At 41.4% G+C, this 21,707-nt stretch overlaps 1 protein-coding gene and 1 non-coding gene across 3 annotated transcripts in view; both read right to left on the bottom strand.

The window, feature by feature from the left end:
* Positions 1–21,707, bottom strand: part of DPP4 (dipeptidyl peptidase 4) — an 80,937-nt gene that overhangs the window by 31,018 nt on the left and 28,212 nt on the right. For both annotated transcript variants that reach the window (XM_060411137.1, XM_004004660.5), the window contains exons 6-12: positions 19,052–19,104; positions 18,866–18,938; positions 17,940–18,060; positions 13,241–13,401; positions 11,706–11,818; positions 2,619–2,754; positions 313–357 (exon numbers count right to left, since the gene is read on the bottom strand). In XM_060411137.1, coding sequence (XP_060267120.1) covers positions 313–357; positions 2,619–2,754; positions 11,706–11,818; positions 13,241–13,401; positions 17,940–18,060; positions 18,866–18,938; positions 19,052–19,104 — 702 coding nt within the window. The remainder of the gene's footprint in view (positions 1–312; positions 358–2,618; positions 2,755–11,705; positions 11,819–13,240; positions 13,402–17,939; positions 18,061–18,865; positions 18,939–19,051; positions 19,105–21,707) is intronic.
* On the bottom strand, positions 2,113–2,184 carry TRNAG-GCC (transfer RNA glycine (anticodon GCC)). Its single transcript has one exon. It is a non-coding gene; the product is annotated as a tRNA-Gly (tRNA).

The raw sequence follows: 21,707 nt of genomic DNA, 5'->3' as shown, positions 1-21,707 counted from the left end.
TGGCCGCCTCTCAGCAACGGTTGTTTTTTAACTTTCTGGGAGCTAGAAATTTGCCTAGAGCATGTCTTTTGTTTTATCTGCTGTTCTCTTGAATTTTCAGTTGTCCTTTTACTTTTTTTCAACTGAACATGTTATATATTCTCTATAAAAAGGTCTCGCTAGAGGGAGCATTTAAATGTTATAAGGAAAAGGTCAACTAATGTCTCTATTAATAACAAATAACATAGAGCCCTTGTTTGTTATATCTGCATATGAAATAGCTCTGAGTATCTGATCCACAGAACAGAAAAATCCATAATTTTTACAACTTACTCTTCCAACCCAGCCAGTGGTACTTATTTCAATGTGTTGCCGTCCCTAGGGAGGGAAAAATAGAGAAATGAGATATGAATTCTATCTTTAGCTGCAATTGGTGGCAATATAAGCAAGTATTATTGTACTGAAATGAAAGCTATCTCTATTCACATATTTATATTTATGTTAGTACCTTTTACATAACTACACTAGAACATTTACCTCTCTTGCCTAGAGCTCTGTCCTGGGAGTGTAATTCATAGGTCATCCCTAAAACTCATCTAGCATTTTCAATTCAGTGAGTACAGAACTGAAGATTACATCATCTTTCTTCCATCCCCACCAGCTTGTTCTTACTCCTTTATCCCTCTCCAGGTTAGTGGCACCATTTATTCAAACAAGAGACCTGGGAATCATTCCAGCCTCCCGCTCTTCTCCCAGGAACCTCCTTAGCCCCTGTCTTCTGCTTTTTGGCTTCTTTCGCCCTTCTCCACTGCTTCTGCCTTAGTTTGTGTCCTGTCGGGTTTCCCAGGTCCATTGCCCTGATCTCCCAGTTGTAGACCCTGATGTTCTGTTCTCCTTCCAATCTGCTTTCCACTCCACTCAACCTGCAGCTGACTTCATCAGGCAACAGATAGTTCTATCTCATTATGATCCTCTCCTATTTAAAACCTTGAAGTAAGCTACCTCTGTCTTACAGGGTAAAGCCAAACCCCTCAGAATGGTACCCGAGCGTTAGCCTATATCTCAAACCTCAGCAACACTGCACCTCTCCCTCAACCCTAGTCCTATGTATCCCCAGCCCCTGTGGGCTCCAAGATGTTCACCTCAGATGACTTGGCACAGCTTCTGCTCATAGGGTCCACATGCCATCCTGGGCCCCGCCTATGGCAGCTTACTCCAGGCTGCTCTCGTCTCCTCTGTGTCGTCTCCCATCTCCCTTAGCCTGTCCCTAATCAAGTTGATTCTCTCTTTTGCCCTAGATTTCCTTTGTACCTTGCATATACACTTTTAGAGCACACTATCCTGATATTGGAACGATTTAATTGACAGGAAGCAAAGAGCTTGGTTTTATAGTTTAGATTCTGGCTGATGTTGTGACCTAAGCAAGCTCCTTAACATTACTGAGCCTGTTTCTGCAGTGTCTGGCTACTGTGAGTGTTCACAGTAATGGTAATTATTACTGGTCTTCATAACAATATTCCCCACTAGAAAATAAACATTTTGTGGACAGGCATGCTACCTAATATTTTTTTCCACCCAGAGCCATGTATAGAACTTGGAACAAAACAGATATTCAATGATTGCTATATACATATGAATGAGTGGATCAAGATACAGGGCCCAAGATTTCTGAGGCAACCCTGCCCTGTGCCTACCCAGAATGAAGTAGGGAGAGGAGGTGTGCAGGCACAGAGCCCATTACCAGAAAAGGGCTCATAGCAGTGTCCTTAGTATATGCCAGAAAACCTCCCCCAGACTCTCCCCTCCTGAGGCTGTTGATCTCTAAGGGGCTTTAAATTTGATCCAAGAGCTGAACCTTGTGGTCTCCGCTCTAGAAAGGCCCCCAGCACTTCAAGGTTGGATTAACACTTGCCTTAATGTTGCCACCCTGTCAGCTTAGAAGTTATCTATTTACTTGCTAAAGCTGTTTACTGCTGAAAAGTAATCATAGTCATAAGTGAAGTGAAGTGAAGTTGCTCAGTCATGTCCGACTCTTTGCGACCCCATGGACTGTAGCCCACCAGGCTCCTCAGTCCATGGAATTTTCCAGGCAAGATTACTGGAGTGGGTTGCCATTTCCTTCTCCAGCGGATCTTCCCAACCCAGGGATCGAACCCGGGTCTCCTGCATGGCAGGCAGATGCTTTACCATCTGAGCCACCAGGGAGATCCATCATAGTCATAGGGTGGTTATTAATAATAGGTTTGTGGCCTCTTGATACTTGTTTTGTTTCTTGAACATATATTCAGCAACTTACTTTGCATACTCTGTTTTCTCTATTGAAACATGTTTCCTTGACCTTGCAGCCCATGGTTTTCTCAGACTTTGTGAATTTTGACATCAAATTTTCCACCCACCACCCATATCCTAAGTGACAGTCACCATAACTAAAACAGAGCAGTGAGAGGAGGTGAAATAGAAGTACCACCAGGTTATCAAATTATCTAAAAGTCAATCAAGACTTATTCACTGCCTCAGGGTCAGACACAGTACAAAGAATAGAAACTCAAACTATATTTCCTGATAGCATTCTTCCTGTTTTCATACAGCCCTCAGATCACATGGAGCTTTGGAAGTGGAATATCCCAATTCAACCTTACCACTGAGGAAATCCATCTTCCCGTGGACCTGTCATAGTCACAGATATCCATGATCGAATAGTTCTGAATCCTGCGGAGCCACTGCAAAGAAATCCTTTCTTCTGTTACCCACGTCACGTCACACAAGTAGTGATCCCTGAAAGGAGGGAAGGAAGGAAGGACAGAAGGATGGAAGGAAGGGAGGGTGGGAAGGAGAGAGAGAGAGAGAGAAGCTATTTCCAGACCTCGGTACAAATAGACATTTTGCTCTGTGAAGCCAATCTTCATGGGAATACAATTTTCAATAGTTGTTGAAACCATTTAACACCATAGCATTTTACCCTTTCTTAGAGCACAAAGTGAAACTTAAATCTGAATGGAAATCAAAATATATCTGACAGGAAGAAGCAGCTAGCATCTCTCAGGGTACCATATGTGACTCACACCATGACTCAGGACTTTGCAAGTCCTCAACTGGCCTTTGGTGGTGCTGGGGTGTCAAGAAGGACCTTTTCTTGTCTCTTTTCTGCTGTCTTGAAGGAGCATGAGAGTGAAGCCAGGGATTCTGGCTGAGATTTGAGTCTTTTCTGATGATTTGGTGTGCTTCTCTAGAAAATTCCTGCTAGTAGGTAGAAACTAGAGCTGACCCCTTTCTCAACTTCATTTTCAAAGGAGGAGAAAAATGGACTCATATCTCTGCAAACTTTGAAAATCAAATCATTGTATCATACTAATCTTTTCTCAAGTATCAAAATATGAATCATGTGAAGAAATTAAGGAAACTTTTGTTATTTTAGCATCAGTTCAGTTCACAAATAGAGATATCTCGAGCAGTGCAGGCTCCTCCAACACATACCTTTAAGAATTTTTGGAATTACATTTTGAGTGATAGTGAGATGCATGGAATTCATGATTTACCTTTCTGCTAGCCTCCCTAAATATTTGCTTCGGATAATTTATGTTATTTCGTTTGCTTCCCACACCCTTGTGTGATTTTGTATGTCTGTTCTTAAATCACTCTTGTCGGGTGTCTGATAAAAACCTTGCTTCCTTTTGTCACAAGGATTCCAAAGGAATCTTTTCTTCCAGCCCCTTCCCATCTGACCCTGTGGCCATATCTGTTCCCCCTAAAATGCTCCTTCTTTACTTCACAGGCTGTCCCTGTCCCCTGCTCTTGTTATGAGGCTCTCTCCCCTGCTTGACTGCAGACTCTTTGAGGGTTCACGGGGTACCTGGCACAAAACAGGCACGCACGAAAATTCTGTGGATGTGGCACTGAACAGACGGGGTAATCCTGTCCCATCCTCGCCACCTAAATGGCTCTGTCCTTCCTCAGAATTAATAATCACTTCCTGTCTCCGCTCCCTTCACAGACACTGACTCAAACAACAAATATTTATCAAGCACTTAGGATGGACCAGGTGTTAGATAAAGCACTTTAAATCCTTCGCCTTTATGATGTGGAACGCTCACTGTGTTAATGTGCCCAGGGGTGCCCAGGCCTCCAGGCTGCCCCGCTGCGGGTGGCAGGAGCTGAAAGAAGACTAGAGCCGCCACCCAGCAGCACAGCACCACATTCACACAGAGACTCCTCTCTACTCCAGCCCTTTCTCTTGCTTGTTAAGAACTGCGCCCTCTCCAGTCTGCACGGCTGGTGTCTCATGAACACTCTATGAGGTTTCCCAGCTTTGTCAACCTGCCCTTCAGTTGACATGCTTGAACTTCCTTAGTTGTCGTTGCTGTTTAGTTGTGTCCAGCTCTTTTGTGACCCCCATGAACTATAGCCCACCAGGCCCCTCTGTCCATGGGATTCTCCAGGCAAGAATACTGGAGTGGGTTGCCATTTCCTTCTCCAGGGGATCATCTGACCCAGGGATCGAACTCACATCTCCTCAATTGGCAGGCAACTATTTTACCACTGAGCCTCCAGGGAAACCCCTCAGGGTGTTCTTAAATATCCCCTGCCCATGAAGCTTTTTTGAAGACCCTTCCTTCTACATGGCTATCACAGGTCTTGTGCCATTTATCCAAACCCCTAGGCTACAGAGTCTGAGCTGAATGCTGCTTCTGCTGACCCAGGAGTGAGAGCATCTCATCAAACTCTACTGCACTGAGCCCAAGGCAAAGGAGTTAAACGAGAAAATGGAAAGGCAAATCTATCTTCCTGGGGATAGGGAATAAATACTTGCAAAGGGAATCGAAGAATGAAGCGCAAGATAGAAAACATTTTTGAAATTAACTTTCTAGACCAAGGGCCAGAACACTTTTTCAGGAAAGGGCCAGCCAGTAAATATTTCCAATTTTTTTGGCTACGTGCTCTGTGTCACAACAGCTCAGCTCTGCCTTGGCAGCACAAAGCAGCTGGAGACAATATGTAAGGGATGAGTGTGGCTGTGTGCCAACAAGGAGAGGCTGAGATGTGAAGTTCGTGTAAATTTCATGAGTCAGGAAGTATTATTCTTCTAATGATTTTTCTTCCCAACCATTCAAAAATGTGAAAACCATTCTTATTTGTGGGATCATCCAAAAATGGGTGGGGGCTGGATTAGGCTGGCAGGCCCGGGGGGTGCTAACCCTGGTTCGGTACCAGTAGTTTTTACTATTTTAAGTCAAAACCCCTTTGTAAACTGGATGAAAATCATGTACCTCTCTCTAGAGAGAAAAAGCTTCCCCACACACATGCACATGTTTTCCATGGGTTCCATGGGCATCAATAAGGATAGTGGACTCCAGAAATGAACAGCCCTCCTCTTTTCTAAAGTGGCCTGGTAGGAGAAAGGGGCAGGTGAGGTGGAAGAAAACCCTGTAACATGATTAGTGGGTCTCCTGCTACTATAAATTTATCTGCTGAAAGCCACAAATTATGCTTCAGGTTCAGCATTCAGCCATATAAAAATAACTTTTCTCCATTTGAAAACATTGAGCAACAGAATTTGGGAAGTCTGCCAGGAAACTCACATGCATCTGGCATCTTCCCTGCCTGTTTCCAGATCAAAGGTTCCTGAACCTGTATCTTCAACTACCTTTGCCACTCTTCATAGCCCAAGATGTACTCTGTACCCTGCGAGGGCTCCATAAATGAGGTTCACCAGTGCCGCGGACCATAAATTCTGAATTCACATATAAACACACTTCTCTTTAATCACGGTTTCTCCTTAGGACCTGGAATTTAGGGGAGATGGAATGAGGGTGCATAATCCACCCCTGATCTGTGATCATGCCAGGCCACGATGTCAGTGAGTCATGAAAAAGACATAAGGAAACCAATGGCTTAATTGTACTTTCTACAGGAAGAGTTAAGTCCCCACTCAAGGTCAGAAAAATCCAACAAGCGGGATCATCACCTACACTTTGCCCTTGGTGCCAACTGTATTCTGTAAGAACAGAGTGGTCATAGGGGTTGGGGGAGGGGTGGAAGAGTGACCAGGCACTGTACAGGCAGCCTGGTATCCCCATGAGCTGCTGACTGCCTATCCCAGGCTAGACATAGTGATTCAACCAGCTCTTCTAACTTCTGGAACAGAATTAGCCCAAGACGAATACGGTTGATTTTACTACTAAAGCAGTGAAGTAATTTCTGAACACAAGGAGAGTTCAAACCCATGTGGAGTCCACTCTGTGCTAAGAACTGGTCTAAGTGCTGACATAAAACTCATGACCACCTTATGAGGAATGTCAGAGTTCTTGTTTTGCAGACAAATAAACAGAAGTGTGGGGAGGTTAGGTAATTCATCCAAGGTCATCCGCTGGACAGGACTGGAGTCAGTATTAAAAATAAGCAGTTGGCTTCAGATTTCCTGCTACAAGTAACTCCCTCAGTAGAATCTCCACCCATCCCTCTGGTAAACATTGCTGGTTGGTTTCACTCTCTTAATTCTTTTCTGGATAAAACTCCTCACTCTATGAAATCTAATTATTCCTCGAGAGTGTGTATAGACGGAATAACTGAATATTACAAAGCAAATCCTTTTTAAATGTGCAAGGAGAGACTTGCCTTTGAAAGCACATGACAGGGAATCCCTTTGTTAAGTGGCTGTTGCCTTTCAAAGAGGAAGCATGTAATAAATGTCTGTTGTGTGATATTAAGTCCCCTAATTTGTGTAAATGTTTCTTTTGGCATGTTAAAGATACTCAAAATAAAGTACTTATTAACTGGAAAGAATATTGGAAAGAATACCACTTCTAAGAGCGAAGACCCTGGTACTGGGAAAGATTGAGGGCGGGAGAAGGCGACCACAGAGGATGAGATGGTTGGATGACATCACTGACTTAATGGACATGAGTTTGAACAAGCTCTGGGAGATGATGAGGGGCAGGGAAGCCTAGTGTGCTTCAGTCCCTGAGGCTGCAAAGTGTAGGACACGACTTAGTGACTGAGCAACAGCACTAAAAGCAACTGCAGGTAGTAGAGTGATTAACTCAGTGAATCACTGGAGCGGGCATCCCGCCAGTGCTGGCCACAGGTTCCACGCCACCCTCTGCTCTGACAGCAATGCCAGCCCTCCCGGGTCCACTGGCAGATTGCTGAGGACCAGAATGATGGAGGTGAGATGGAGCAGAGCTGAGATGCAGAGCCCAGGGCATGTGAACTCCTAAAGTGCCTCCTTTCTTGCATACATTGCAGCATATTTCAGTCCAGTTCACTGACCTCCAGAGTGAAAATCCCAGATCCTGAAGGTCCCCACTTTATAGAACAAGGGTCATCAACTGTCCAGAGGAGACACAAAGGCTGTATAAACTCCTATCCGCCCCCCAACACAAAGTCAGCTCAACCATCCATCTGTACGCGAACTTATCTATTCACTTATTCTACATGTATTGATTAGGCACTTGCTATGTGCCAGGCACCCTTCAAGGTGCATGTGTGCTAAGTCATTTCAGTCATGTATGATTCTATGTGATCCTGTGGACCATAACCCGCCAGGCTCCTCTGTCCATGGGATTCACCAGGCATGAATACTGTAGTGGGTTGCCATGCCCTCCTCCAGGGAATCAAACTCACATCTCTTATGTCTCCTGCATTGGCAGGCAGGTTCTTACCACTAGCACCACCTGGGGAGCCCCACTTCAAAGTACTGGAGATATTATTGTAGGATTGGCCCAGCCCTACCTATAAACTTGTCCTGTTTCAGTCCAGTCATGTGAAGCACTTGTCTAAGTAAAAGTTAGGAGACTTACGATTTTACATTATCTGCTATTTTCTCCCAAATATTTTGAGCTCTCAAGTTCCCAACACAGGACTTCCTTGGTGGTGCAGATCTGCCTGTCAGTGCAGGGGACTCGGGTTTGATTCCCTGGTCTGGAAGATCCCACATGCAGAGAAGCAAATAAGCCCGTGCACCACAGCTACTGAGCCTGTGCTCAGCAACAAGAGAAACCACTGCAATAAGAAGCCCACACACCGCTACCTAGAGGAGACCCCACTTGCCCCAACACTGAACAAAGATCCAGCACAATCAAAGATAAATAAATAAATAAGAAATAAAGAAAAAAATTCCCAACATAGGCAGTCAATGCAAACGAACAGTTTAATCTGATCAACTTGAACTTTTAATTCATTGAGGGCAGCCACTGGAGGAGTGGCTGGTTCTCACTGGCTGTCAGAGGAGCCCCGTCTAACAAACGAGCCTAATCTTCCTGTAGGATTTCAGCTGCTGGGAGCTCTATGATGAAAGGATGAGGCCTAGAAAGAAAATCAGTAATGGGCTCGGGCAGAGAGGGGCCTCACTCCAGGAGTGAGTGAATTACCATGTGACACCATAGAAGCTTCGAGGCAGCTGAAGAGGCATATGTTGCCTGGATGCACTTGACCCTGCTGATCTTCCCAGGAGGCCAGAAAATGGAGCATCACTGTGTACTAGAACATTTTTCACCAGAGGGACCTCAAGCCTGGTTTTAGAAAAGCTGCAGCTGTACTGATGCTAACAGAGACCAGAGCTGGATTTGCAATTTCATACATAGCACAGTCCTGTAGCATTTCCAAAAACGCTTCTTCGGTTGAAATGCATTCCACAGAAAATACCCACAGTGAGTGAGGCAGCCCTCACCGTGAGAGCAGCATAGAGAACTAAGAAGAACAGAGACTTAAGGATTCATTCATATAAGGTGGAAACAAATCCTTAAACTGCCTAAGTTTCCTGAGCTCTGAAATTCACAACTAGGCCTCAGAAAGTGGTTTCTAAGTAGGCAAATGCCATCTCTTCATCTGGGAAATAGCTGTGAAAATGATACCATAGACAGCAGCACGTGGGTAATAAATGAGACAATGTGAGCAGAGCACCAAGCACAATCCCCGACCAGTACATCTTAATTACAGTATTCACTCTGGCTGGCAGACGGGGGCCTCTGTCCTGTTCCCAGCTCCCAAGCCAACTTGCTGTGTGACCTTGAGCAAACGTATTTACCTCTCTCAGCCTCAGATCTCTCATCTGTGCCTCACAGTGGTATTCTGAGTGTTTCTGGAACAACGATGGGTTCTGCTATTCTGAGACTCCTAGGGGAAGGAGAGGGCACGGGGATTGGGCCTGTAACCCAAGCAGCCACCTGCCATTTGCTTATTGGCACCATGCCTCTGTGTTTTATCTCACTTGCACCAAGGTTGCTGGGTCCTTAAAAACATTTGTGAGATCCAAAGCCCCTTCCTGGGCAGTCCTGAGCTTCCCCATGCACGGCCATTCTTCTACTCCAACGCTCCTCCTCCCCATCATGCCCTGTCCAATCCGCTCATTCTCCATGATGCTTTCTTTGATTCCCAGGGTCACAGAAAACCCATCTCCGCCTCCTCAGAGTGCCTCCTGACTTTTGTTTATGCCTCTGTCATGGGCATTTGGGGAGTCATTTATTGACGTGGTTTATATCCTCCACCTCATCATAAGTGTTGGAAGGCAGACTCACTCCTATGGACATCCATGAGTGTAAACAGTGAGTACTTAATTAATGTTGATGGGAGAGATGGCTGGAGGGGATCAAACAGCAGATTTTAGAACCTCCAGGTAAATTTATACATCCTTGGACAAATTCAGGAAAAAAAAATAAAACCTTTTAATTCATAATTAATTTTCCCACAGAATAAATAGGTTAATACAGATCTTTTCTAAGCAAGTGAATGAATTAATAACGATAGCGCAAAGCCTCCAGCTTGCCTGATGTAGTCAATGCAGCCCTGAACAGGAAGATGCTTTCGTATTGCTCTGATAATAACTCCAGGCATCTGAGGACACCAGCTGAATCCACAGAGGGCGAGGCACCTCACAGAGTGCTTACAAGGTCTTTCTTTCAAGTCAGAAAGTTTTGAATACAGACTCCTACTGGGTCATTTTCTAACCTCTAGACCTCATTTTCTTATCTGTATCTGGCATATAATAATAATGATTGGAGGGCTTCTCCAGTGGCTCAGCGTTAAAGAATCCCCCTGCCAATGCAGGAGACACAGTTTCAATCACTGGTCTGGGAAGATCCCACAAGCCACGGAGCAACTAAGTCTGAGCACCACAGCTATTGAGCTTGTGCTCTAGAAACTACAAGCCTCAATTACCGAGCTGTTGGGTTGCAGCTACTGAAGCCTGAGCGCCTATAGAGCCCGTGCTCCGCAACAAGAGAAGCTACTGAAATGAGAAACCCAAGCACTGCAACTAGAGACTAGACCCCGCTCGCTGCAACTGGAGAAAAAGCCTGCACACAACAACAAAGACCCAGCACCGCCCAAAATACATAAATAGAAAAAAATTTAAAAACAATTGTTATTATTATTGGAGAGAATTACTAAAGGCTAATAAAATAAAGCCTGTAATGCTCTGTGTCTGGTACCTAGAGAGTGCTCAACAGATGCTAGTCATCATTTAGAAGCAAGGGCAAAACCAACATAAATAATGGAAAACAGACAGCAACCTGATAGCCAAAAGTGTCATGCAATTTAGTGTTTATAGGAAAATAAAGGAAAGGCTGATAATTTCAAACCTCCAAGGATTATTCAAGCAAGACATCTTGAGACACGTCAGTATCATGGGGTGGCGGTGGTCCCTAAAATTAATCCACAGTTTCCCTGAATTTGTCTAGGCCTCACCAGGCCCTGCAAAGACTCATGTGACCTGACCTTCCTCCCATACTCCCTTCTCCACTCAGATGCCCTGGGATCTGTGGCTCCTTGCAGGGCCTCTGCGGTACCACGCATGCTCCCTCTGTAGGGACTTTGCACCTGCTCTTCCTCTGCCTGGCCACTGCTCCTCCAACTCTCCATGTGGCAGGATCTCCCCTTCTTCCTCCACATCACTTCTCACAGGCATCTCATTAGAGAGATCTTCCCTGACCTCCCCCCACCATCACCATCACGCCTGCCCTCCTTTGATTGTCTTCACATTTCACTGCCTCACATTTAACTTTATTTGTTTCCCTGGTTGTTCGTCTCCCCTGCCTTGAGTGTAGGCTCCATGATACCAGAGACTCTGACTGCCCTATTCATTCTGCAAGCCCACCCCTAGAGCCCTGTCCGGCCTGAAGACATGAAGTTTGCTCTCAGTGAAGAGTGTGTAGGGTCAGACCACCCAAGATGACTGTTCTCTTGCTCTCTGTACATCTCCTGCTGGACCAGAGCCTGCTCCACTTACACCCTACTCACCTGACTGACATTCCTACATACTTGCTCCAGGCCCCAGCTAGTGACTGTTCTTATCAAAGGGGCGGTGAGGGGCATGCCCCTCTGCTGGTTTCCATGGTAACTAGGACGACAAGCTGACGTAATTCCTCCTATAACTGGCAATCTCCCCTTCCCCTCTGGGAGCAAAGCCTGCTGCCATGTCCTGTCATGTCACCAGAGCACACGGTGAGATGTTGCTCCAGGACCTTGCTTTAGACATGTAGATCTCCATTAAACCACTGATGTCTCTGTTGCTGACACTGGGCTCTGTCTTTGGTCTTAAATGTGGGCAAACACAGGCCCTGTAGGCCTGTGGGGTATAGCCCAACAGAGTGGTTGAATGGAAGCATGGATGAGGGGCCAGGCCAGGTGACACCATGAGATGCTGCCATTGACTCTGTCACTCATTTTGAAAGTGTCCTCCCTGAGAACTGTGGAATTGTTTACAGCATGAGCATTTGGGTCAAGAGTCTTACCCTATTAACACAGAACCAGGAGGAACAATTTGTTGGGAAGTTGCATTAATGTTCGGGCTGAGACTGCTGATATTTACAACAAAGAACTTTATAGTTGGATTCACAGCTCCTGCCTAGGAAAAAAACAATCACAGAATTGGTATTAATAATAATAAAAAAAGATTTAATATCATTGCACAAATTTAAAGCTATACAAAAATGGCTAAATTATGCCCATAAAATCATAACCAGACACTTTTAAATATTTTAATGCAGATAAAATAAACTTAAAGGAGAGTCATGACATACAACCTTCTCAAATTCAGGCAGAAATACATAAATGGCTCCCCCTTAAGTAATGAATATTCATAATTTATGTACTTCAAGCAAAAAAGGATAAACTTGTTAAAATCAATTATTTTAATCTATAAATATATCTTGACTCCAGAAAACAAGATTGATGGCTAACCACTAGGAAGAATACCTGGGTTCAGCCAAAGATACAATCCACTAGTAAAATCAGTTTACCTGAGCCCAGAGCCAAAATGCTAATTAGGAAGCCAACATTTCCATTCCAAATTCAGGTTCAGTACTTTGGAGCTTTACAGTCAATATTGTGACAGAAATCTATAAAATTATTTTATATGTACACATAGATTTTCAATTGACAAATTAGCAATAATACATTATTTTTAGTGAGAAGGTTCTATGATTTTTTTTTGCCAGTTTACTCTTCAAAAAATAACATTCCACTGAAAATACATTCCCATATTTAGTCTCTGATTTTTTTTTTCTCTTAACTTCCTCTGTCTTCCTAAAATGGCAGCTCTTCATAAAGCAAATTGAACAGTGAGTTGGTAAAAATAAAAATCCCTTTCCCCAAATTGCTTACAGCAAAAACACTTCACTATTAGATTTTCCTATAAAAAATAATGTGGCCACTATTTTTATGACACTAGTGAAGAATCCTGGTCCCTTCCTAAATCTCCCTCTTCCTTGGCTTAATAAAGCTCTTCAGTTTTCATAAACATGCATCCTGGAGAGAGACACAGTCTTGAAAACCAAGACGTGACACTATTATCCCAAATGTGGGACGTGTGAAATTTACATCAATGCCAAATTTATCACAGAACTACTAAAACTAGTCATGTATCTGTTAGTTAGTAATACAACCTGATATATAAGCATGCTTTTCAACTTTATCTAGGGCACAATCCAACTTCTGCAAATGAGATGAGCTTCTGATTCAATTACAGCCTCTCTTTTCCTCCATTCAAATATTTTCATTCCCCCTGCTTCTTTCAAAAGCATTTTCCCCATCTTTTTCGGCTTGTCATTCCTCAAAGTTTTTGGAGAAATTACAAAACCTTAAATCACACTCTTTCCTGGGATAATAAAAATACTTTAAAATTGCCAGATGCTGTTGACTTCAGCAAGAGTAATCACAGCAAGCTGTTGAAGAGAGACTGACAATATTTTCATTAGCAGGAAAGGATTAAATGAAACCATTCTCTTCCCATCAAATCACGGAACCGCTTTATGAACAGAGCACAGACCTTTGGATATGGAATCTTCACGGTCTTTGGATATTGCAGTGACTCATCGGAGTAGAAGGAGTATTCAATCAGCGGGACTTCTGTGTCGTTAAATTGGGCATATGCTAAAAAAGTGCTGTTTGGAGACCACCACAGAGCAGAATAAGCACTGAAGACTTCCTCTGAAAAAAGACAGAAATTGTTCTGTTACAAGAAGTAACTGATAAATTGGCTTTGGCATTCAAAATATTGTTCTCATTAGCTTTAGTAATTACAGTAGAGTTCAACTAATGAACCACTTTGCATTTGCTGGGCTTCCAAAATCAGAGTAACACAAATGAATAAAAATAAAATCTTCACGGATAGAGCTGGATTGTAAAAATAAGTAACCCATTGGACCATTTTTGAATATTTTAGCACACAATATTTAATATAAACTCTACATTTTTTCTTTATCTTATAATCCTCTAAATTTATGCCACAAAATATACTAAAAGTAAATCTCACATAAGGGGCTGATTCTCCTTTCTAATTTTCAAACAGTCAACAGTTTGTACCCACTCTGCAGGATACCGGGGGGCAGTATGTGGCTCCAGGCTATCAAACCAATATGATGCCCAGAGTTTACTCCTCTTGGCACAAAAGATGTGGGAAGGATGGATTTAGAATGGCAAGGAGCTCCATGTGACTCCTACCAAGGAGCTCCTCCTTTGCCTAGAAACTGAGAACTCTCTTGGATTAACACTTTCCTCTGGTGTAAGAGACATGGGTTCGATCTCTGGGTTGGGAAGACCCCCTGGAAATGGAAATGGCAACCCATTCCAGTATTCTTGCCTGGAGAATCCCATGGACTGAGGAGCCTGATGGGCTACAGTCCATCGGGTTGCAGGGAGTTAGACAGTTTCCCGCCCCCCCGCCCCCCGCTTTCCTGAACAGTGTTGGACTCATCCTCAATCTCTGGCAAAAGTAGCTCTTTCCTATGTTTATTATGGAGTCAATTCATGGGACTTCCAACCTCTGGCTCTTAAAATGCCAAAACCTCTTTCATCAACTGGGAAGAGAGGATTCAAGTGGATTTGATGGAGCCTTCTAGTCCTTTATGCAGAGTTAATCTACGCGTTTCATATTCTGTTGCGAGTGTAAAGGTAAAAGCAAAAGCATAAAAACTTGAATCTTAGAATTAGGAAATCATTTTATCCCCCTTTTCTGATTTTCACAGCCTCCTGACAAAAGTTTATTTTCCAGATGCTTATTTTCAGTAACAGTGATAAAAGTAATAGTAGTTACAGTAATAATAATAATGATAAAATATAATCATTATAAGGATGAGCAGCTGACATTTGATGTCTGCTGTCCACGCACTAGACACTGATATCCGACATCTATTATTTCACTTAATCCTCATAATAATTCATTGTGCAGGTGAGCATAGAAAAGCAGCTAAGAGTAAGTCATTTGCTTGGGAGCACATGACCAATAGTTGTTAGAATCAAGAATGAATCCAGATTTTCCTCTTTGGAATTCATGTTCCACTGTTCATTTCTGCCTATTTCAGCACTTCCAGTAACAGAAAACTTTCTACTTGATCAGGCAGCTTGCTCCTCCTTTGGCTGCTTTATACCTATATCATTGAGTCACACTTATGCAGCAATTTAGAATTTACAAAACACTTATCTAATTGAACCCTAGGTGACTCTATTCATAGACTATTTTGCTGAGAGGACAACCAAGGTTTAGAGAGAGTGAGTGAATTGCCAGAGACAAGAACACAGGCCTTGTGACTCCAACCTAAGGGGATTTCCCAGTAAAAAGGTCTTCTTCATATACCAACTTGATGTCTCATTCCCTGTGGCTTCTGCTCATTGGTTCTAATCTCAGATCAAGATGAAATTACATAAAATGAATACAGTGACAGCAAGGTAATGGTTTGTAAAGTCACATTTAAGTACAAGTGGCAGGTAGAGTTAAATGTTTTGAATTAGTAGTTGTTTAGAATACTGAACTCTCCCTTTCTCTCCTTCATTCTTTATTTTCCTTTTCTATTATGGTTTATCACAGGATATTGAATATGATTTCCTATGCTATACAGTAAGATCTTATTGTTTATCCATTCTGTATATGATAGTTCGTATCTGCTAATCCCAAACTCCCAGTCCCTTCCTCCCCACCCCCACCCCAACTTTGGCAACCGCAAGTCTTTTCTCTATGTCTGTGAGTCTGTTTCTGTTTCACAGATAAGTTCATTTGAGTCATATTTAGATTCCACATGTAAGGATATTATATGGTACTTATTGTCTCTTTCTGACTTAGGAGAATACTGAACACATTTTTCCATAACAATGATGTGTCAAAACAATTATTATAAAACTAGTCTGATCAAACTCAAAGTCCTAAGAATACAGGGATCAAGGGTAGGGAGAAAGAAGAACAATGAAGGAAAGGAAAGATTTCCAGCCCTACCTGAACTGGTTGTGAGCACCCCATTACACACTATCCTGTGATGCCTCCCATCCCACACAGCCCCCATCTTGCCACTCTGAGTTTCCTTAGGCACCATTGGGACCTAGTTTCCTCCCTCTAACTGGATTGCTTCACGACAATTATTTGCAGGCTTCTTTGTCTCTCTCTGGGAACAGCAGTTGAGTAGCATTTGTGTCTGTTTCCCCAGCACCTGGCATAGCAACTTGTTGGTGGTTGGCCCTCCACGTGAATCACACACCCCCTTGTCAACACTACTGCCCCGGGGGGTAAGGAGTGCTCTTCTTCCCAATTATTTCCTTGCCTATCCCCTCTCCTCTGCGCTCTCATCAAAATGTTCATTTTCATCTCTGGGTCAGGTAAATAATATTCATACTCAAAAGTGATTGTTACGTAATTAACTTCATCCTAGAAGACAGAGTACTAAAAAAGAAAGAAAGAAAACATTTATTAACTAAAAGTTGAAGTCCCAGTTACTCAGCTATCTCTGGCTCTTTGTGATCCCCTGGACGGCAGCCTGAGAGGTTCCTGTGTCCATGTAATTGTGCAGGCAAGAATACTGGAGTGGGTAGCCGTCCCCTTCTCCAGGGGTACTTCCCAATCCAGGGATTGAACCCGGATCTCCTACATTGCAGGCAGATTCTTTATCATCTGAGCCACCAGGGAAGCTCTTTGTTAACTAAAGTAAATAATAATCAACTAGAAAATCACGAAATAATGTGAAAACAGAGAAATTGAGAGAGAAAGCTATTTGGGGACCCAGGGTGGGGAGGGGGCTCAAGTTCCAGATTATATGCTCCTCTGTGAGTGTCCGTCCCCAGGGCAACACATGGCCTTGTTTAGATCTTACAGCTTTGTTTGTTCTTTTACTAATGAACCTATGGATTCTCCAAATGCACTTTTTTGATCCCAACAAGTCTTCACGGTTGCAGCGGAGAGGGTGGTCCAACAGGAGAGTGATCTGATATATGGAGAAACAGGTATGTTCTTTCTAAGAATGGAGTATTTGTAAACGTACAAAACCAATTGTAGGAATTTCCCTGTAGGGACTAAAGTCCCATTTTTAAAGACAGGCCCACATTGGAACTGTTGAAGCCATTCTTCTGCCTGTGAATGGCTTAGTAATGAACAGGCAAAACAAGATTCCTCCAGCCATTATCTACCTTAGAAAGAACCTTAGTGTTGGGATGTATTTATCTTAGAGATGCCCAGCTGTTCCAAGGAAGGGTGGGTCAGAACTTTGGGAAGAGAATTTCTTTATCCAGCTCACGTTGGGGATCCTGAGGTTGTGCTGTGCTGTTCAACAAGTGTTAAAGATGCTTTTTAATATCTAAGTGACAAGTGTTAGTAAATTTTATTATAAGTTTTAATCTAACACTTGTTTCTGGTCTGTGGGAATTTATTTTTCTTTTAAAGTGTTTTCTGTTGTTCTTACAATGTTATCCACTTGATTGAACTCAACTTGAACTGGTAAGAACCAAAATTGAGCCATGAAGAAAAACTAACTTTTTTTAAGTATAGAGAAGAAATAACAGGTTAAAAAAGAGGGATGAGTCTTTAATAAGCATTATGCAATCTTGTAAAGGGTTTGGAATAGCCTCAAAATGCCTTTTTACCTTGGCAACTAGAGACATGAATGCTATTTTCCTAATATTTTATAAAACTCTTTACCCTAAAAGAGAGAATCATTCTTTTTAACTTTTTCGGTTCTGTTATTTGAACCCATTTCCCCCCTAAGTCTAATTATTTTTTTTCTTCTTTAAAAAGAGGAAATGATAATTTGTCCAAGTTCAAATGAACCCAAATCCTCTATAAAAGAGGCATGTTCTTTCCCTGGACTCCACAACCTCCAGACAATGTTTTGTTATCTTTTGGAATATTGTTGGAGTTTTTAGTTTTCCTTAGTAACTTCTGAGTTAGGTAGACTTGGTTTGAGAAACATCTGATGTTAATCTGGAGACTTTTATGTCCCAGGAAAGCAGAAAAGCTACCTACACAGACAAGTCAATTGTAGCAGCAGAGCAAAGACAATGGGAGCATTGAAGTGACAGTGAGGACGTAGCAGTAACATTCACTGTGAAGAAATTCTTGGTCTGGTGCATGAGTGTAAAAGAGGTTTGATCACCTTTTTAGAATACAACCTATTTTGAATGCCATTGAATTTCCCTGTCTTCAAAGACAAGTTTAACTGTCTTTGAAAATGAACAGATTTTCTGATTTGAAAAAGTTTTAATGTCTTTACCTTCATAAACCCAGTCAGTTATTCCATTATAGATTACATCTTTTTTCCCAGTCCATGTGATCCTCTGACTTGGAGAATTTGGTTCATTTTTCACATAAATATCATTGTTCCAAACGTATGCCTAGAAAGATTGGGAAAAAAGATGGATACACAAGATGTTATATTTTATCCTAGAGTTTAAAAAATTTATCTATTATTTTATCCTCAAATAATATTGGTATGCAAGTGGAATGACTACCTTAGATTATTCCATTTGAGCAGGAGAAAGAGTCATTTACGTTCTTAAATGTATAAGTATGCATGCTATAATACCCAAATAATCCTAAACACACCCTTTATCTACCAAAAAGAAGCAGCCCACAACCACTGCTATTGAATAGTAAAGTGTATGCAAATCCCAGAAGACTGTCCACTTCTGTAGAGTGATGTGTGCTTTGCATTTCTCTCTGCAGGGGCTGAGTAGAGAGAAGGCAGCTGCAAGCCCAGAGTCAACTACAGATAAACAGTCTGTCTTCCTGTTTAGATTCTCCAGGACTTCTGACATTCTCCTAAGACTATAGAACATGAAGGTGTATCTATAGTGACATAGAAAAAGTCAAAGAACTAACAGAAAGTGGGAAAGCTTCAAAAAAAAAAAAATTACCAAAATAAAACAGAACAAAAAACAAAATACAACAGGGTTAGAATTTGAGTTTAATGAACATTTTGCCAGTAAATAAACAATTTCCTAACAGTAGTTCAGAAACTTTCAGGAATTGTATTAATATTTACTCTGTTAGACTAATAAAATGTTATTTTAGGCAATAACACTCTATGTGATAGTGACTACAGCCTTCCTAAGAATCTGCTCTGTATCAGAGTTAGGAGCTTCTGCAAATGAAAGACTTGAGCCATTATTTTCCTGAAAAGAAGAGAGACTTACTAACCAACTTATGACCCACTGATGACCATGTGATCCACTGTGTGTTGTTTGGGATTCTCTCTTCTGTAATTAACTGCCTGGAAAAAGATAAAAAGAAATATTTCCAAGTGGATAAATCACAGTACAATTTCTTTTCTTTTTAATTATTACACTAGAGAAGAATAATTGATTTTGAAAGGAAGTCACTGACCTTTTATTTAAATCATAAATGTCATAGGAAGCTGTGTAGGAATGCCTCCATTGCTACAAAAGAAAATAGACATTTCAGGCTTCTGTGATTCTTGATAGCTTGACCACTCTCACCAGGTGAGAGGTAAAGCCATATAACATTGTGTAATTCTCACATTTTATATCTTATAATTCCCTATCTAGAGTCTTAAAATTTTGGAATTAGAAAGTATCTTAGAAATTATCTAGTACAAACTCCTCTGGATTTCATTTATCATTTATCTCTGGCCTTGCTTCTGCAGAGGACCACAGTGGGCTGACATGCCACTTTCTGTGCAAACATAATTCCCAGAACTTATCACAGTAATGCTAAGTTCATCTGTTTAAAAAAATGCAAATGTTTACTTTTCAGCCATTTTATTGGCAAAATATCTTAAAGATCTCTAATTCTATTGGTGGTAGTGATGAGGAGAGGTGTTTACTCTCCTACATTGATAATGAAAATATAAAGTGCTATAGTTTTCTTGGAAGTCACTTGGCAATGTATATTAAAACACACACATACATATATGTGTGTGTGTATATACACACACATACACTGGAGAAAGGAAAAGCTACCCACAATAGTATTCTGGCCTGGAGAACTCCTGTATAGTCCATTGGGTCACAAACAGTCAGACACAACTGAGTGACTTTCACTTTCACTTTCATACACACACCATTAATATTTTAAATAACCATCTCAAGAAGCTAAAAAATGAAAAGAAAACTAAATTCAGAGAAATTAGGAGAAAATAAATAATTAAGGTAAAGTGTTAGCTGCTCAGTCATGTCCAACTCTTTGTGACCCCATGAACTGTAGCTCCTCTGTCCATGGGATTCTCCAGGCAAGAATACTGGAGTGGGTTGCCATTTCCTTCTCCAGGGGATCTGCCCAACCCAGAGATTGAACCCAGGTCTCCCGCATTGCAGGCAGACTCTACCATCTGAACTACCAGGGAAGCCTAATAAAGGTAAAGGCAGTAATCAAATAGAAGAAAATACAATAGAGAAAAATTTTAAAAAGCTGAAAACTGGTTCTTTGAAAACACTAGTAAAATTACTAACAAAGAGTAAGAAAACAAGTATGAATGAATGTATCAGAAATAAAACACGGGATACCACAACGAGCTCTGCGTATGTATGCGCTCAGTTGCTCAGTTTTATCTGACTCTTTGCAGCCCCATGGACTGCAGCCTGCCATGTTCCTCTGTCCATGGGATGAGGCTCCTGCACTGCAGGCAGATTCTTTACCACTAGTGCCACCTGGGAAGCCCCACAACAGGCTCCACAGACAACGATGATAAGAACTTATGTTAACTGTGTTTTAGCTATACACTTTTTTAAAGAGTTTTTTGATATGCCATTTTAAAAGTCTTTATTGAATTTGTTACAACACTATTTTTAATGCGTCGGTTTTAGGCTGTGAAGCATGTGGGAATCCTAGCTCCCTGACCAGGGATTGAACACCTGACTGTGCCAGATTGGAAGGTGAAGTCCCAACCACTATACGTTTATCTCTAGGAGTATGGTAAGGAAGACAGACATATAGACAAGTAATTTAAAAACAAAAACAAAAACAAAAACAAGATATTTTTCTTTGCTTAAGAGAAAAGAAAAAAAAAGTTTTTTCCTTGTATACATGATAGAGAAGTTCCTACCTATACATTTTAAAAGTAAGATAAAAGGACAAATTCCTTGTAAAATGAGTTATTGAAAGTAAGATGAAATTGTGAATCTGAGTAGTTTTACATCTAATAAACATCTGAGTCTATAAATAACCTCTGTACAAAGAAAACTCCCAGCTCAAATAATTTTGCCAGCAAACTCCTTGATATTTATCTGAATGAGCTGAAAACTTATACCTACATTAAAACCTACACACAAATTTTTACAGCAACTTTATTCATGTTTGCCAAAACTTGGACATAACCAGCCATGCAGAGGATGGAATATTATTCAGCAGCAAAAAGAAATGAGCCCGAAGACATGAAAAGAGATGGAGGAAACTTAAAAGCATATTGCAAAGTTAGAGAAGCCAGTCTGAAAATGCGTGTATGGTTTCAACCACGTGACATTCTGGAAAAGACAAAATGACAGAGAGAGTAAAAGTCAATGGTTCCTAGGGGTTCACTTGAAGGGAGGGAGAAACTGGTGGAGCACAGAGGATTTTTAGGAAAAATGAAAACATGTCCAACACAGAGAGCAAACCCTAATGTAAACTATGGACTTTAATACAGACAGACAAGTATTCATGTTTGCCAAAACATGAATAAATCTGCTGTAAAAATTTTGTGTGTAGATTTTTTTGCATAGGTATAAGTTTTTAGCTCATTTGGATAAATAACAAGGAATTTGCTAGTAAAATTATTTGAGCTGAGAGTTTTCTTTGTACAGAAGTTATTTATGGATTAGTATAGTATGATACTATTAATGTAATGACAGATAAAAGTCATTATACATTATACATTTGTCGAAACTCATAAAATGTACAACACAGAGCAAACCCTAATGCAAATGATGGACTCTAATTAAAAATAATGTGTCAGTATTGGCTCATCAATTGTAACAAATGTACTACTACACTGAGGCAAAATGTTAATAATACCAAAAATAACAGGGATAGAGTGAGGTGGAGG

Source organism: Ovis aries, chromosome 2, assembly GCF_016772045.2.
Source record: "Ovis aries strain OAR_USU_Benz2616 breed Rambouillet chromosome 2, ARS-UI_Ramb_v3.0, whole genome shotgun sequence".
In the NCBI taxonomy this organism is placed as follows: domain Eukaryota; kingdom Metazoa; phylum Chordata; class Mammalia; order Artiodactyla; family Bovidae; genus Ovis; species Ovis aries.
The sequence above is the reverse complement of the archived record's forward strand: the minus strand, read 5'-3'. Positions and strand labels throughout refer to the sequence as shown.